Source organism: Podarcis muralis, chromosome 14, assembly GCF_964188315.1.
Source record: "Podarcis muralis chromosome 14, rPodMur119.hap1.1, whole genome shotgun sequence".
NCBI lineage: Eukaryota > Metazoa > Chordata > Lepidosauria > Squamata > Lacertidae > Podarcis > Podarcis muralis.
In genome coordinates, this window is record NC_135668.1 from 23194742 (window position 1) to 23211689 (window position 16948).

A 16948-nucleotide genomic window follows, 5' to 3' on the forward strand; every position below is an offset into this window, starting at 1 on the left:
GGTCGAAAGGACCTTGGCTTCTAGTTGTTGGCTCCTATGTCCATGTCTCTCTGTATGACCCCTGTATGTTTGTGTTTGCAGTTTTACACAATATTTTAGAAATGGAGCATCAAAACAGCAGTTGTCTGTACAGTGGTGGTCATAATACCGCCCTTCCTTTGCCATCTGGGATGACTTCAGGAGGCTCTCCCTCCCATCTGTTTTCCAAAGGGTTTGCAAAGTTGGCTGTGAAGGCGGCTTGTGTCCCCAAAGCTGTTAAGCAGATTTCAGAAGCCACTTGCTTGGCAGGCCATGTCACAAGATCATCTGTTTATAGAAGTTGGCACTATGCTAGATATTTAAATGCACATCTCTCTGCAGCCATCCCCACTGCTGCAACTACATATTGCCAATTAGATGTGGGCCTCGATTTAGCAAGATTTTGTCTCTGTGTCTAGTTACTTTTTGGTGGTATTCATTCAGGAAGCAAAGTTTATTTTTTATCAACAGCAGGAATTAAGACAATTCCAAATTGTAACCTCAGGGGCAGTACCACTGGCTGTAGGAAATGTGTGACCATTGCCAAAGTTTTCCATCTCCTCCTCTTCCTTGTATCATTGATTCATGCAAAATGAACAAGGTGATCCCTATTTCACTTCATTGGCTGCTGCTTCTGAGGGTAGGGAAACTGGTAGCATGATGAAATCACAGCATGTATTTCATATCACTACACAAAAACCTTAAGAGGAGCGCCTGTAGCTCAGTGGCAGAGCCCAAAAGTGTCCTGGTTCAATTCCCCAGCATCCCCCAGGACTTGGAAAGACTCTTGGCTGAAACTCTAGAAAGCTGCTGCAAGTCTGTGCAGGTCTAGCTCAGGATAACACAGCTTCCCATGTTCTCAGGGGAGAGGCCATAGATCAATGATGCTGCAGATAGATCAATGAGGCCATAGATCAATGATGCTGCAAGAAAAAGATTGAGTCCATTGAGTCCGTGGCATCCTTCCCATACGAAACTCTGGAGAGGGCTGAAATCAAATCGAGTTTGTAACCTAGGCAAATGCAGAGGACATGGACATGGACTCATTATGACAGCACCCTGTGTTCCAGCTGTCTGGCATGCTCTTTTCAGCAGCAAGTAGATGCATATCCTCCTTCATCTCTAGTTCTTTACATGTAGGAACATCAGTTCTACAAGCAACATTTTATGGCTGTGGTTCTTAACCATTTTGGAGGTCATTGACCTCTTTGAGAATCTGATGAAAGCTATGGGCCCCTTTCCCCAGTAAAATGCAAATAAAGGCATAACACTAAGTTTATTGCATTGGGGAATTTTGTGTGTGTGTGTGTTGTTCATGGATGCTCTGATGGTCCATGGACCACAGGTTAAGAATGCTGGCTTTGTGGCTTCAAAATAACCTTAACAACTGTCTGAGCCTTTATATCCCAGCCCAGTCACTGAGATTATCCATTCCAGATGTATTAACACATGTTACAGAGACCCGATTGGCCTACACTGGATGTTGGGCATTTTGTGTTGCAAGTCCGCTGCCTATGAGATACTCTTCCAGCATATATTTGGCAGAGGCATTCTCACTTTTGACTTTCAGACACCTCTTGGAAACCTTTGTTATGCAGACAGCCCTGATCGGTTTTTAGTTTATCTGTATTGGTGTCTGTGTGTGTTTTGTCCTAAACCCCTGGCCTACCTGGCAGCAAGTCAGCTTGTCAAGTATAAAAACCAGGGGTTAATCCACACAAGAAATGTCCAAGGGTCAGGAAACACAGTCCAGGATTAATCCAAGTAGCCAAGTCTGAGGTCCAGGAGGCAGTCCAGAGTCAAACCCGAAGCACAGTCCCATAGAGAGCATCCAAGTCAAGGTCCCTCAACATGGGCAGCTGAGCAGACACAACCCCTCAGCTCTTGTTTCCCTTTTGTTCTTTGCATGCTGATTGCAACATCTGGGCTTGGTGAAGCATGTGACACTCACCTGTTCTGAGCCTACTGAGGAATCACACACCTCTTCCCAGAGCTAGCAAGCCCTACCTGGCTAGCTAGTGAGCTGGGCTGTGGGCTCTTGCCTGTCTCAGTTTCCTAGAGTGCTACTCCTGCTTCTCCCTACTCCTCAGAGAGTAGAGAGGGGCCCCTTTGGCTCTGGTGATGGGTCTCAATGCTCTTGTTCCTGCACATTGATCCCCATCTCCTCGCCATCCTCTGTCACCCTGTGAGTACTTCCTTCCCCATCCCCTTGCCAGGATCCCATTTCTCCTCCTCCTGTCTTCTCCTTCTCCTTCTTCTTCTTCTCATCCTGCCAGTTCATGTCATGTTTTAACTTTGTACACCACCCTAATATTTTGTGATATAGAATATCATTTGTGGTATAGAAATACTTTTATACATAAATGTACTATGCACTTGTGAAGGGCCAGTTCACCAGTTGGATTTCCTGAATTTGTCACCAGTTGGATTTCCTGAATTTGTGATTTTGAAGAAAAGCTTTTGTTTGCCATGTCAGGTTAGGTTAGGGAATAGTAACACAGAATCCACTCCCCACTCACAACCCCGTTTTGTGTGGTATGGGCTACCATCTTGATGTTCAAGGATTTCTGTTGCTAAGAAGCCCATTTTGTTTCTGTAATACAACTCCCTCTTGCAGTTACAATGCCCTCTTGATTCAAGCTTCCAGCATCACTGAAACATGTCCAGAGCCATAATATCTAAACATAGGGTGGATATTTTAGGGACAAGCTTTAAAACATGTGGGGAATTGAGGATGTGGAATGATGTACTGGTGGAAAGTATCTTGCCAAAGAGAATGCGCTGAGATTAACTGCTTTCTTTCCAGAGCTGAATGAATGAGTATAAAGGATGGCTATGCATCTATACTACTGAGGCAAATTAAGGCAGGGCACTTTTAGAGCATGGCTATTAAAGGATACTGCCGTTGTCTGAGATGTGCAGAATGCCTGTAGGTTTTGAGTTTTTGACTTATACCCTATGCAAGCATTAGATTGCCAGGCTGTGTGTTGTGCCACACCCGCAGCATCCAGTTAAATCACTCATATGCCAGCCATGGCTTCCCAAAGAATTCTGAGAACCGTGTTTTGTTGAGGGATCTGATCTCATGAACCTACAATTAACAAACAGCTCCTAGGATTCTCCTGGACTCTTAAAATGGTATAAGAGTGCTTTAAATGGATGTGTGGATGTGACTTCAGAATAGATGATCATGTGATAGAAAAAGCCTAGCTCCTCCTCCTTCCTTTGAGCAGAGCCAATCCAGTGGCTTGGGAAGGAGGGGTTCATACAGATGTAAGTGATCCCTCAAACAGCCCGGTCCCAAATGTTTTAGGGCTTCAGAGATCAAAAACAGCCCCTTAAATTATCCAGCATCCTAAGGAAGAACCAGTCACCTGGGTCTTGCCCATAAAAAGCAAGTCTAGAGTGAGGGCAGGCATCCCCAAACTCGGCCCTCCAGATGTTTTGGGACTACAACTCCCATCATCCCTAGCTAACAGGACCAGTGGCCAGGGGTGATGGGAATTGTAGTCCCAAAACAGCTGGAGGGCCAAGTTTGGGGATTCCTGGACTAGGGTGATGCCTGCTGTTTCCAGGAACTCTTTAACATTGTGAGACTTTTTGTGTGGGTGAGCTGAGAGTTTGTTTGGACCGTGGGCGAGACCCCAGAGGCTGAGAGGGAGGTTGCGTTAGAAGGAAAATGAACTGATATTGATTTATACATATTAGTGACAAAAGTCACAATTTTATATATAACTCTGCATTTTTTGTCTGTTGTTGCTTCAGTTTTTTGTACACCGTTTAGAGGTGTTTTTATGTTTATGGAAACCAAAGAATCAAATCCCTCAGACCAAATTGGGGCAAATGACGCCCAGGGCAAGTGGCGCATTTTTGTGTGTGTACCTCATCAATCACGTTCTTCTTATGTTCTTAACTGACTTTAGAGAGGATGTGCAACCCTCTTTAAAACTGGTTGCAAATCTCTTTCCAGATCAGCTGCCTTTTGGACCAACAGTACCTCTATCTTCTTTGACTTAAACATCGGGGCTTTCTTTTTTGCCCTTATCCAACCCAGAATTGCTTCCAGTCAGATACTCATTCTGGATTTCCTCTGCTTTCTTGGAACTTGTTAATGGGAAAGCAAAGGCAGAGCTCTAGAGAAAGCAGCTCGGATCTGGATGTGGAAGTCCCCCAAGATCAAAAGCCTTGAGGTCCTCAGCACTACCTCTGAGATCAACCCCACTAATCTGGGCAGAGAGACCATTAGAAATGGGATGGATAGTGCACTAACAGAATCCCAAACCTGCCTTAAACCTCTGATGCAGTGGTAGCCGATGTGGTGCCCTCCAGTTCTTGTGGACTGAAACTCCAGCATGGCTATTGGTCAGGGATGATGGTAGTTGTAGTCTAGGATGTCTGAAAGGCACTATGTCGGCTACCCTTTCTCTAACACCCGGGACTGACATTTGAAACTGATGCACTGGGTGGGGCAGATTTAACGTGAACCTTGTGAAATGTTCCTTGGGATGTCTCCATATCTTGCACCCAATTTTGTTTGTTTTTTTTGCTTGCTAGTATTGTCTTGCTTGCAAAGCCTTCAGGGTTCAGAAACTGCCATATTTTGAGCCAATCAGCAATCTCATTTTGAGTAAGAACCTTAGCTTGGTGTTGCTTCAGCATTTTTTGTTGGCTCCTCTCCAAGGGTGTTTCCTACCACTGTAATTTTGGTCTGGATGATTACAGCGTTGCTAACACCTTGTGAGAAGCTTTGATGCGAAGCGATAATGGAAAATCCCAGCGGAGCCAAACTGATTGTATGCTAATGTTTTTCTTGGTATTGGCCATCAAATCTGCCTGTAGTTATTTCTGCCCCAACCACAGATCTTTCACCACCACCACTTCTTTGGCTCAAGATTTTCCTCCCTACTTTTTTCTCTCAGTGTCATATCCGAGATGTTTCCGCAGATGTTTCCACACTGGTTCCATTCAGTTTATTGTAATAGCTGTCAACTAAAAAGATGTAGCAGGGGGCCTGGGAATCCTGCAAAATATCCAGCAATCGCTTGTGGAGAAGTCTTGGTGCCAGCACCAAGGAGAACCTTTCACCCTCCAGATGTTTTTGGACTACAGCTCCCATCATCCCTGACAATTGGCCATCTTGGCTGATGGGAATTGGAGTTCAACAACATTTGAAGGAACAAAAGTTCCCTACCATTGGCTTAAGGTGAGGGTCTTGCCCACCTTTGGTCCTCAAACACACACACACACACACACACATCTGAAGGTGCCAAGGATTAAACCAGAATCTTTATGCATGCAAAGCATGAACTATGAGCTGTCTCTAATAAGCTCTTTAAGAAAGTAGGGTGAGATTGTCTTGTTTTTCATGTTCTCCTTTTGAAAACAGGTTTTCAGGTTTACCTCTATGATCATGCCATTTGGGGGCGGATGGATGTGGGCTAATGGAAGCTAAAGACTCCTGATGATTTTATCTCAGTCTTTGCATAAGTATCAAGTAATGCGGAGAGCATTGTAGAGCCTGGGCCACACCTCTGCCTTAAAAACCTCAGGTTGGGATAGCTGTGTCAGTAGAGCGTGAGACTCTTAATCCCAGGGTCTTGGGTTGGAGCTCCACGTTGGGCAACATATTCCTGCACTGCAGGGGGTTGGACCAGATGGCCCTTGTGGTTCCTTCCAGCTCTACAACTCTATGAGTCTAGGTTGCCATAGCCAATATCTGCCTCTCTTTCTACCATAAACATTCTCCACTGGTTAAAGGCAGACGCTTTTGTAGAAAACCCCAGAGACGTGGTAAAGTATGCTACCGTATTAAAACATTGTCTTCTCCTTCAAGTTCACTCTTGAGTCCCGTTCCCCCCAGTTGTGACAGAAGAGTCCTTGCTGCTACAGTTGCGGTACGTCGCACCATCTTGCTTTCCAGTGTGTGAAGCAGCAGGTCAGGAACTGTTCCAATGCAACAACAAATGAAAGCAGAGCAAACTCAGCATCTTCGGAGCTGCTGTTCACATGTTGGTCACCAGTCATTTTATAGTCAGTTATCCTTTCCAGGTGCTTCCTATCTCACATATCCCAGCCTGGGCTAAAATTGGCGATGACAAGGTAAGCACCAGCTCTGGCATCCGCATGCTCACCCTGGATGCATGCTCCGCCCTGGCGTCCCGGGGCACCTAACAGAATCTCCAAGCCAATGGTAATCATTTGCAAAACGGCACATCAAATTGAACTACTGATTCATCTCCTCTGTGATGCAGCTTGTTCTGTAAATCATGTCTGTGGTGCTGATTCTCTTGAGTTCTGTATAAATCATATTTACCCACAATCGTCTTTTCCTCTTAACCTCTTGTCCCATTGAGATTCACTGGCCTCTCTGAAGGCTCACCTTTTCCTTTTGTTTATTAGTAGACTAACCGTCTTCCAGTAGGGAGTTAGATTGCCCCAGAAGTGGGAGAGATTTCCTGCTCTGGGACATATGTACCGAAGGATTTGGCTTCTGTTCTCCTTTTCGTCTTTACTGATTTGGGACACCGTTGTTGTTTCATGGTTGATCAAAGAAATTACTCAGAACACTTTTGCCATTTAGGACCTTGTTTGGTGAACCAGCTTCTTTTGGCTTAAGTTTCTCTTTTTTTTTTTTAGTAGGTCATTTTTTCCATTAGAGGTCTCTACAATTAGACAATTCTGTCTCCGAAAGTGGCAAGTTCTGTTCAGTATCGAAGAAAGTAATGCACGTTTCCATTTCCTGTTGCTCACATTTCCATGAAGTTAACTGGGAGAGTGTGGGTGGCTATTGTGGTTGTCTTTACCAAGAGCTGTTGAATTTTAGCACTAATTAAAAATCTGATTATACTGCCAGGGATCAGCACATCCTGTGTCATGGAGTTGCAAATCCTGATTCTCCTTTTAATCTTACACCACTTCATTTTAACTGCACCGAGAGTGGCAACACCTTTGCTATTCACTTTCCCCCAAACAATTCATCAATTCCCGTGTGTTCTATATCCCTGGAAGCATCTCTATAGTCTTTCCAACCTCCTGCCACTCAGAATCTCAGATCAGACTAAGAGTGCAGGATCAGACTAAGGGTGCATTTCCTCAACACCCTGTTTCCAGAAGCAGGCAGCCAGATGCAGCTAGTGTTCCATGGACCACAATTTGGGAACCTCTGCTCTAATCTTATGATGAAAAACCTATTGCTCTCCAGATGTTGTTGGGTTCCAACCTTCCATCATCCCCAGCCAGCATGGGATGATGCTAGGGGCGATGGGAGTTGGGAATCCAAAAACATCTGGAGGGCCACAGGTTTTCACACCATTACCATAACATAAAGCTATGGTTTTCCCAGTAGTGATGTATTCCCAGTAGTGATGTATGGAAGTGAGAGCTGGACCATAAAGAAGGTTGATCGCCGAAGAATTGATGCTTTTGAATTATGGTGCTGGAGGAGACTCTTGAGAGTCCCATGAACTACAAGAAGATCAAACCTATCTATTCTTAAGGAAATCAGCCCTGAGTGCTCACTGGAAGGACAGATCCTGAAGCTGAGGCTCCAATACTTTGACCACCTCATGAGAAGAGAAGACTCCCTGGAAAAGACCCTGATGTTGGGAAAGATTGAGGGCACAAGGAGAAGGGGACGACAGAGGACGAGATGGGTGGACAGTGTTCTTGAAGCTACCAGCATGAGTTTGACCAAACTGCGGGAGGCAGTGGAAGACAGGAGTGCCTGGCGTGCTCTGGTCCATGGGGTCACGAAGAGTCGGACACAACTCAATGACTAAACAACAACAACCATAACAGCCATTTTGTTGAGCATCTTTGGTGCCTTATCCCACTCCACTCCACCCCAACCCCCAATTGTGGTATTTGAAGCCTTGTTTATACAGTTTAACAGGCTCAAGTAGTAAATATTTTATTGGGCTGTTTAGCTTCAGGCCACATGTGGGCGTTTGGGTGGGGTGTCCTTGTGTTCAAATGTTCCTACAAGGAAGAAACTCCCTGCATATAGATAAACGAACTGTCAGGGAGAAATGATGCTGAGCCTGTCTTAATAACCTGCTAGCTTTCTATGTTTGTGGAGCTTTCATTGAAGGAGAAACTGCAGTCTTCCTACTTGTAACCTGAAAAGATTCAGACCAAGATCAGCTTTCCTACTTGATTCTACAGGGATTCATCTTGTTAACATCTCCTTATTCATCTTGTAACTTCACCTATCCCAAACATCCTGTGACTTATTTACCTTCCACTCAGCAAATGAACACTTGGGCAATGTTGCTTAAGCAACTCAGCCTACCTGGAACACTGTGGAACTGGCGGCAACTTTGCTGGTGAAAGGATACAGTTTTCACACACGCCACTTGCTGCTCCTATCCCATTCAACTTCAGAATGGCTTTGTTAAAAGAGAGAGAGAGAATAGGGAATGGTGCCATTTCCTCTTCAGCAGCCGAAAATTCCAAGAAGCTGGATGGCTTCTATATAGTGTGAAGCTCTCCTCCTTTTTTATTGACTTCCTCTTCAGTCAAAAACAAAAGCAAAAACCCTTGGCTTTTATACAACATCCCCACTCTGGAATGTGTTTCGTGGAGAGTAAGTTGGCCAACGTTGGAGTCCAAGATCGAAATCTGATGCTGCAGTCAAGAGTGTAAAATGTTCCTGCCAAGGCAAAGATCTTCCTGAAAAGAACATGCCGGTCTCCACCCAATGAATTCTTTTCAGTTTATAGAAAATCAAAGAAGAAAGCGTTTAGTTTTCTTATTGGCCCAGAAACCTGTCAGTCAAGCGAGCTGAACAGGATATGTGGTGAAAAGGAACATCTCAAAATGCCGCATGAAGAGAATCAGCAAAGTGACCTTTTCTCACACTTTCTTCACTTTGGTACATTATCCGTAAACACTTGCCTGGTAAACTCATTCAGAAACCATTCTTACTCCCCAAAGCTGAACGTTCTTGTGGCAAAAGCAATACCCCTTTCAGAGGATTCCGCCCTTGAATGTTTGAGAAAAATACTTGAGGGCAAAAAGCATCAATGGAAGATGTACTTCCTCGGTTTCCTGTACAACCTTTTGTCTTCTACAGGTTTTTCCTCAGCACTTTCATGGCTTCACATAGCAACTGGAAACAGCAATGCAGTAATAAGGGATCTTGGGATTCCTTTCTGGATGTAATATCACTCGGAAAAATCACAAAGGGAAGACTGCAGCTTTTGTGCAGAGAACAGTGCTTTCGATTTTGTAGGAAAATGCTGCCCAGAAAATCCATACCAACCAGATCCACTTCAGTAGTGGGGAGGGCGGCAGTGGTGCTCACCTGACCTCTGGTTCCTGTGCTGCTGCCATATGCCAGGATGGAGAAGGGACAGGGCAAGGTTGGCACATTGCAAATACATCAGCAGCTCCTCTCTCTCTGCAACCATTTGTTCAGACTTGTGAATGTGATTCTGTTAATCAATTCAGGTGCAAGTTCCAACCAGACTCTCAGTTTCATCTTTGTATGTCGCTCCTGCATGACAGGAGTCATTCTGCTCCCATGCTAACACCCTTGGCATCACACAGCAGTGTGCTTTGGTGCCAGCCCCAAGTTCCCAGAAAACTTGATTGTTCCGGGAAACCCCATTGACATGCAAATAATAGTTAGCTTCTTTCCTAGGATTCCAGGCAGCTTGCTTCTCTGTGTGTGAAGATGAGAAACTGTTAAATATAAACCACTGGGTGCAGATTATGTGGGCAAGCAGGCAACTTCCTTCCTCTCCAAGTGGGACAGAGCCACTGTGCCAGCTTCCCAGTAGGTGGGTCACAGTGGCTTAGCAGTGTGGGGAGGCAGAAGGGAGACTGGTGCGGTGCAAACACATTTGCGGGATTGCCTCCGCTGGAAAGTCTGCACTATTCTAACCTCCCTCCTACATTGCCCCTCTCTCCTTCCTGGTGTGGACGAGAGTATTTGAGAATTATTTTAGGGTTGCAAAGATCTAGAATTACAGAGATGGAAGGACCAAAGTGTCATCCAGTCTATTCAATTTATTGAAAGGCTGTATTGCTTGTGAGGAACAGGTAGAAACCCAGCAGAGAGTCTCCTTCTTTAGGTAAATTTCCCCAAGGGAAGCAGGCTTTTTGCACCCATTTTCATAGTCAGGGCTTTTTCTCAGCCGGAACTCATGCCTCCATCCCAAAACCCAGCACCTCACTTACCCAGTTTTGGGGAAACAGAGCAAGGGCTGGCGGGGGGCATAGTGTTGCTGAGGACCACCAAAAGTGACCAAGGGCCGTATGCGGCGGATCACTGTTAGAGCATGAGACTCTTAATCTCGGTCATGGGTTTGAGCCCCACATTGGATGAAAGATTCCTGAATTGTAGGGGGGTGGTCTAGATAACTCTGGTGGTCCCTTGCAGCTGGGATTCTGTGAATGTAGCCAAGCTGTTTCAAAGAAGGTTTTACTTCATCATGCCAGCTTCAGCTAACCTTGCAGTTTTGTTCTTCCAGCTACATCCCAAGAATTTGTTTTCGATAACAAGTTCTGAGAACACCACTTTTCCTTTGTCGCGTAAGCATCCAATCCCCGTTCGCTTCCATCATCACCCCTTGTCAGCAACCTCAAGCAGAAGGTTTTCAGGCCTGGGGTCTTTTACTCCCACACCGATAAGCAAAAGTGACCCTTCCTCCCCCCACCCCACCCCCACTAGGAACCTGGCCAAGCAGCTCCATCCCACCTTGCAAGCTAAGTATGGGCCTAGCCCCATCTGAAGGGCTGAGCAGGCAGAGCCATTTCAACTGCCCAGACGATCTGCGATGACAGCACTCTATAAAATGCACCCCAACCCGAGAAGTCTGTTTTTTGGCTAAGGAAGCATTCATAATGTGAAACAAAGTCTAATAACAAGGAGCTCTTTAGCTCAACTCTAAGCTTTTGTCTTAGGGTTAACAAAGAAATTCCGTAACAGCACCAAAATGCTTATTATATCGGCCTTTGTTTCGTTGCCAGGAGGAGATTTATAATTGGACTCGCTGGGGAAGCAATGGGATGTGATGACTTGTGCGGGGCTGCCTGAGCTTTTGACATTCTCCCAAAGTCACATACCCTGGAGTAGTTAGCGGATTTCAATAACAAAGCCAGCAGAATTTATAGGAAGCCACGGAGTACACGATTAATTGTGAATTATTGTAGTCTCCACCTGGTTAAAACTGAGCAGTAACTTAAGAGACTAGTTTGATATTGAGTGCTGTTGGCTTTTCTGGATTCTGGAAAATGAGAGACGTGGAGGTCATAGAATGGTAGCGTTGTAAGGGACCCTGCGGGTCATCTAGCCCAACCCTCCTGCTATTCAGGAAACTCGACTAAAGTATCCATGGCAGGTGACCATCCAACCTCTGTTTAAAAATTCCAAAGGAAGGAGATTCCAGCACCTTCTGAGGGAATCTGTTCCCATGTCAAACAGCTCTTACTCCCCTGATCCACCAAGCTTGTAACTCTAGCAAAAAAAAAGGGGGGGGGATGATATTTGTCTGGCATGACTTGTTTCTGAGAAACCCATGCTGGCTTAGTAATCACAGCATCCTTTTCTAAGTGCTCGCAAACCAAATGCTTGAATTACCTGTTCAAGAACCTTCCCTGGTATTGGTGTCAAGCTCATTGGTTGGTAGTTACCTGGGTCTTCTCCCCCCCTTTTTTTTCTTTTCTTTTTTTTAAAATGGGGGCAATATTTGCCCACCTCCAGTCTGCAGGGACCTCACCTGTTATCCAAGATTTTTCAAAGCCTGTAGACAGAGGCTCTGAGATTACCTCCGGAAGCTCCTTTAGTACTCCTGGGTGCAGCTCATCAGGCCCTGGAGATCTGAATTCATTTAAAGTAGCTAACCACCTCTTTTCCTAACCTGGGCTGCAGCTCCCTCCTCACATCTTTATTGTGTTATCACCAGGCTGGGCACTGTGAGGCAGAGGAGATAAGTAACCTTTTCTTATTAGGCTTTGCAGGCTTGCAGAGGCAGGAATTGAAACAACCATTTTTTCCAGTGATACAAAGGGAGCAGGGCAAACAGATTTCTCCTGCAACTGGTGGAGATGGGAAAGCTTTTGTTCTTTCAGGATGACCTCACAATCAAACGTGTGGCTATAATTCTTTGCACACTTCCTTAGGAGCAAGCCCCATTGGAGATGGTGGAACTTGTTTCTGAGTAAAGAATCACAATGGGTCTGTGTGTTGTATACAGATCAATGCAGACTGGATTGTACTGATGAACTCAAAAGTTTTAGTACCATTCTGTAATTCTCCCATGATGCATCTGGGTTATTTGAAACTCCCCTCCCATGTGACTATCCATCGTACGCTACTGTCAATTAAAAAGGAAGATTGTCTTATCATCGCATGAATGGATTGTTAATAGGCCAACTGAAGGCCATCACCCAGGCCTATTCACAATAATTTTATTTTATTTTTATATGTGGGGATTAACACGAGTTGACTTTCTCAGTGGATTTAGGGACCTGGAATTATTATCCTTGTAACTATTCAGCCGGGCTTCGAAATGTAGCTCAACACATCCTAGCTTGAGGCAGCTGTTTTTATAGAACGTCTCGAGTCGTGAACTGGTGACATTTCACATAATTTCAGAGCAGATTCCAGAGTCCACTAAAAGAGAGAGAGAGAGAGAGCAACGAAATAGTCTTGAACATGCAAAACAGGCAGAAAGATCTTTTCTTGTGCTTTTCCTCTTTTGCTTGCACTACACAAAAGCAACAGCCTTCTTTATGTGTTCATGGATGAATGTCCCATTAATATTTCAACGAACTTCCAGTTAATACACTGGGGGTGGGGTGGGGTGAGGAAGCATTTCCTCATAAACACAGCCTCGATATCTTTAGACCCATAGGAAGCTACCTTCTGCTGAGTCAGATCAGGGGACCATCTAGTTAAGGATTGCCTTCATTGACTGCCAACAGCTGCCCACTGCTTCAGACAGGACATTTCTACCTGGAGATGCTTGGGACTGAATTTGGTACCTCTTGCATGCAGAGCAGACGCTCTACCACTGAGCCACAGCTCTTCTTGGCTCAGTCACAAGCAAATCCAGCATGTGCACACCCAGAACTGGACAGTAAGCCCAGTTCCTATTCTCTCTCTGTGCTCAGCATGCCTGTTCTTTTTTAATTTGTGGAGGCTTTCCTCCCTGTGCGCTCCTGTGGTAATCATCGCGGACCCCCAGAAAACATTGTTGCCTTTTGACTGCGAATGCAAAGTGAGTCCTTAGCTCAGGAAGTGCCAGTGGGCGATTTGAACAAAATGATACCTCATCAATTGTCTGTGCGGGGCTTTTCCTTTCCTTCTATCTGATGGTGTGCCAAGTTTATCCTACAGTATTTACACTGTGATTTGTTTGTTTGGATACCCTTGTGAGCATTGCTCTGGAAAAGACAAAAGAGAGAACCCCAGGAAGTTTATGTTTTGCGGTCAAGCTGGTAGAGTTTATGCTTTAATTTTCCCTCCTAGCTTTACTCTGTCTTCATGGAAACTTAATAGATAAAGGGGGGTGGGGGACAATGATGGACAATTGCCGTCAGACCAGCTACTAACAGAGGAGTCTTTTACTAATTGTAGACCTGGGACAGATCTGAAAGGCCAGTGAATGAATGCCTGCACTTGTTTTGCAATTTTTATCCCAAAATGTTCTAAGGCCATTGTGCGCTTACCTGTGAGCTCACGAGGGCTTACTTTTGAGTGGAGATGCATGGGATTGCGCTGATGTTGGGTGGAAAAGACTGAAATGGAAGCACCGGGAATATTTCCTCCTGCAAGAGATTGGTGGGTGGAACTTGCTTCACGTTTAAAGTGCAGTGGTAGAGTCGCACAGCTATTTCACACAGCAATGGGTGTTCATTGAGAGAAAATCAGACTTAAACACTGATGAATTTTCAAATGCCTAAGAAAATGTGGAGAACTGAGCATAAGAATGGAAAAATGAGAAACTGAGGGAAACCGAAAGTTGCCCAGCCCTGAGAAGTACTGATGAGACAAGGACAATGTACTGGTAGTGCTAGTACACTCACTGCCCCTCCTGCATCCTACTTGTTCATGAGTATTTTTGATGGAATAGAGTTCCAGTTTTACATGAATCAGTTTTTACTGACCTGTTTTTTCTTCTCTTCCTCCTTCTCCTCCTCCTCTGTATTTTCTACCAAATTATTCCTTGTTCTCAAGCACCTTCGGTTCAAATGTGCCTGGCCTCTGTTTTAGTGCAATGTAACCTGGGACGATGTAAGTTAATCTGTACATTGAGTTTCTAAGCGTGCGGATTCCGGTGTAGGGTGCAGATTTGGCAAGTGTGTTTTCAGATCAGTTTCAACCTCTGATTTGCCGCCTCTTTCTTCTATCAAAAGTAGCCTGTTTCCATTCCTTCTGAACAACACCCCGTGTCCTTTGGTTTAACTATATGTTCTGCTGCTGTAAGCAATGGATGTGTGTGTGTTGGCATCTGTGAACGTTGACTAATACGCTTCCTCCCCTCCCCACTTAGCATGTGAAAGACGAAAGGAGTGATGAAGAAGAAGAAGATTCCTTCAGTGATGTCGAAGAGGAGTGCACCAAAAACGGAAGCAAGAATGGATTGAGCTACCCTCTCCTAAACAACAACAATCATTAGCGTGTTGCCAGCGCCTTCTCCTCAGGGTGCTGTTTGCTGCGCCTGAAACCCATCCTACAGTAGAGAGCTTAGCGTCAACATCTTAACTGGAGTCCATGATTGATTTTATTGCCGGCCAGTTGAGCTGGAAGAGAGCCCAGTTTCTTAAAAGAGCAAGAATAATTTGCTTAACTCGACAAAATGTGTTTAATGGGCCACTTTCTAACACAGTGCATACGGGTGCATGGCAAGCCTGACCTTTTCAACTCTTGAGAATTCTCAAGGATCGCCAAACAGTCTTTGGAGTGTCATCGTTTTGAACCGAGCTGCTCACACATGTAGAATTTGATAAGCGCTTTAAACAGTTTTGCCGAGTCTCTAATAATGTTTTAACATGGTTTCATAAGTGCAGGGTTTTATGTGAAGTTGTTGCCACCAGAATTTTTTCAGTAAAGCATTAGGCCATCTTTGTTGAGTTTCAAGCCTTCATTGGTTGCTTACCTGAGAATTGCTTCTAATTCTCTCTTGGGAGGGTTGACCTTAGGAAGAGGCAGTGGGGACCAAACTCTACCAAGGTTCTTTGTGACATTTTTCTCCAGAATGACGATTGACCATTAAGCCGCTCTGGGAATTGTTGTTAAGTTGGTTTGTTACTTGATGGTAGAAGCACAAGACGTTGTGGGAGGGCCCAGCGGCCACCCTGGTATGTGGGGAGCCTGAGAACATAGACTTTAGACTGAGCCAGATCTATCTTGTTCAGCATTTTCTACACAAGCAGTTCTCCAGGGTTTCAGATAGGATTCTTTCCCCAGTTTTACCTAGAGATGCTGGGCATTGGGCCTGGGGCCTTTTTCATGTAAGGCAGATGCCATACCTTGGAGCTACAGCCCTTCTCTGCCCTGGAAGATGGTCCAAATGGCATATCTGTTGGCTTACCACATGGTGGCTGCATGGAGAGCTGGGAGCTCCTGGTCCTAGCCCAGGTGGTTGCTGACAGCTCGGCACCACCTTCCTACCTCTCGAGTTAGAGATTTCTTGCTGGGCCTCCAGCAGCCTTGTGCAAATTGTGGGTGGCAGTGATCCCATGCATAGGTCATTCTGGAGTTGAAGGACATGGAAGGCCTTGGTTGGGCTATATTGCTTCTTTCTCGGCTCAGTTGTGCCAAGTGGGAATTGCATTTTTTTAGGAAAGCAGCTCATTTGACGATGCCTTGAAGCCCTACAAAGAATTCCTCTTCCTTTATGTTTTTGTTACACTGCTTTGCAGTGAGGTGTCCATTGAAGCCTGCTGCTTTCTCTCTCTAAAAACAATCTATCCTCCAAGAAACCAAGTAACACATCTGGAGTCCATGACTGCCTCTGTTTCAGGTTGGCATAATAATAATAATAATTTATTTATACTCCGGCCACCTGGCTGGGTTTCTGCAACCACTCTGGGCAGCTCCCAACCAAATATTAAAAATACGATAAAAGATCAAACGTTAAAAACTTCCCTAAAGAGGGCTCCCTTCAGATGTCTTCTAAAAGTCAGGTAGTTGTTTATTTCCTTGACGTCTGTCTCCCATTCCCAATGGGCACCAGCAACCACTAGGCCAAACAACTGCCCAGTGAACGAGGCACTGCTTTGTGATACTTCACTGACTCCTACTTTAGAATTGGCCTCTTTTCTTCTCACTTTTGCATCATCTCTGCTCCAAAGTGTTTTTTAAAAAAAACAAAAACAAAAAACCTGAGGAAACTGGAAATAATTATTCTGAGGTTACACAATTCATCCCCCAAGAGATTCCGCAGGTGGCGTCTCCCCAAGCCCCGACTCATTCGGCTGCTTATCTGGTAGGGAGAAAGGGCAGCAGCAATTTCTGGATCAGCCTTCTCCAATCTGATGCCCTGAAAAGTTTTTGGACCGGAACTACTATCAGCCCCAGATTTGGGAAGGCTGATCTAGAGCAACAATATTGGCTCTGTATTCGTGACTTTATCCCCCCCCATTTGAACTGCACAAGTGTTGTAAAATCTCCCCTCTTTGGCCTGGGAGGGGGTGGGATGTGTGTATATTCTGTATGTATAAATTGCAACGTCACCTACCTGTTAACGTGTGTACGTATTTATTTATATATTTACCTCTGCCTTTATATGAAAATGCCCAGCGAGTTGCTTTTTTTGCTACGTTTAGACAAACGTTCAAGAGAGCTAGGACTAACCTTATTGTTGGACCAATCTTAGGTGGAAGCCTAGGACCGCACTTGATGCGAGGAGCTATCCCTTCTTGGCAGTGACTTGGCGTGTTCAGTTCGGCCACTGATTGTCAGCTGGGAATGAAAGAG

At 45.0% G+C, this 16948-nt stretch overlaps 1 protein-coding gene across 6 annotated transcripts in view; it reads left to right on the plus strand.

The window, feature by feature from the left end:
• LOC114584561 (protein Lines homolog 1-like) overlaps positions 1–16716 on the plus strand; it is an 85569-nt gene extending 68853 nt beyond the window's left edge. For 5 of the 6 annotated variants that reach the window (XM_028706527.2, XM_028706533.2, XM_028706525.2 and 2 more), the window contains 2 exons: positions 6067–6117; positions 14520–16716. In XM_028706527.2, coding sequence (XP_028562360.2) covers positions 6067–6117; positions 14520–14645 — 177 coding nt within the window. In that variant the 3' untranslated portion in view covers positions 14646–16716. The remainder of the gene's footprint in view (positions 1–6066; positions 6118–14519) is intronic. The other variant, XM_028706532.2, reaches the window with a different exon arrangement.
• The last annotated feature ends 232 nt before the right edge of the window (positions 16717–16948 follow it).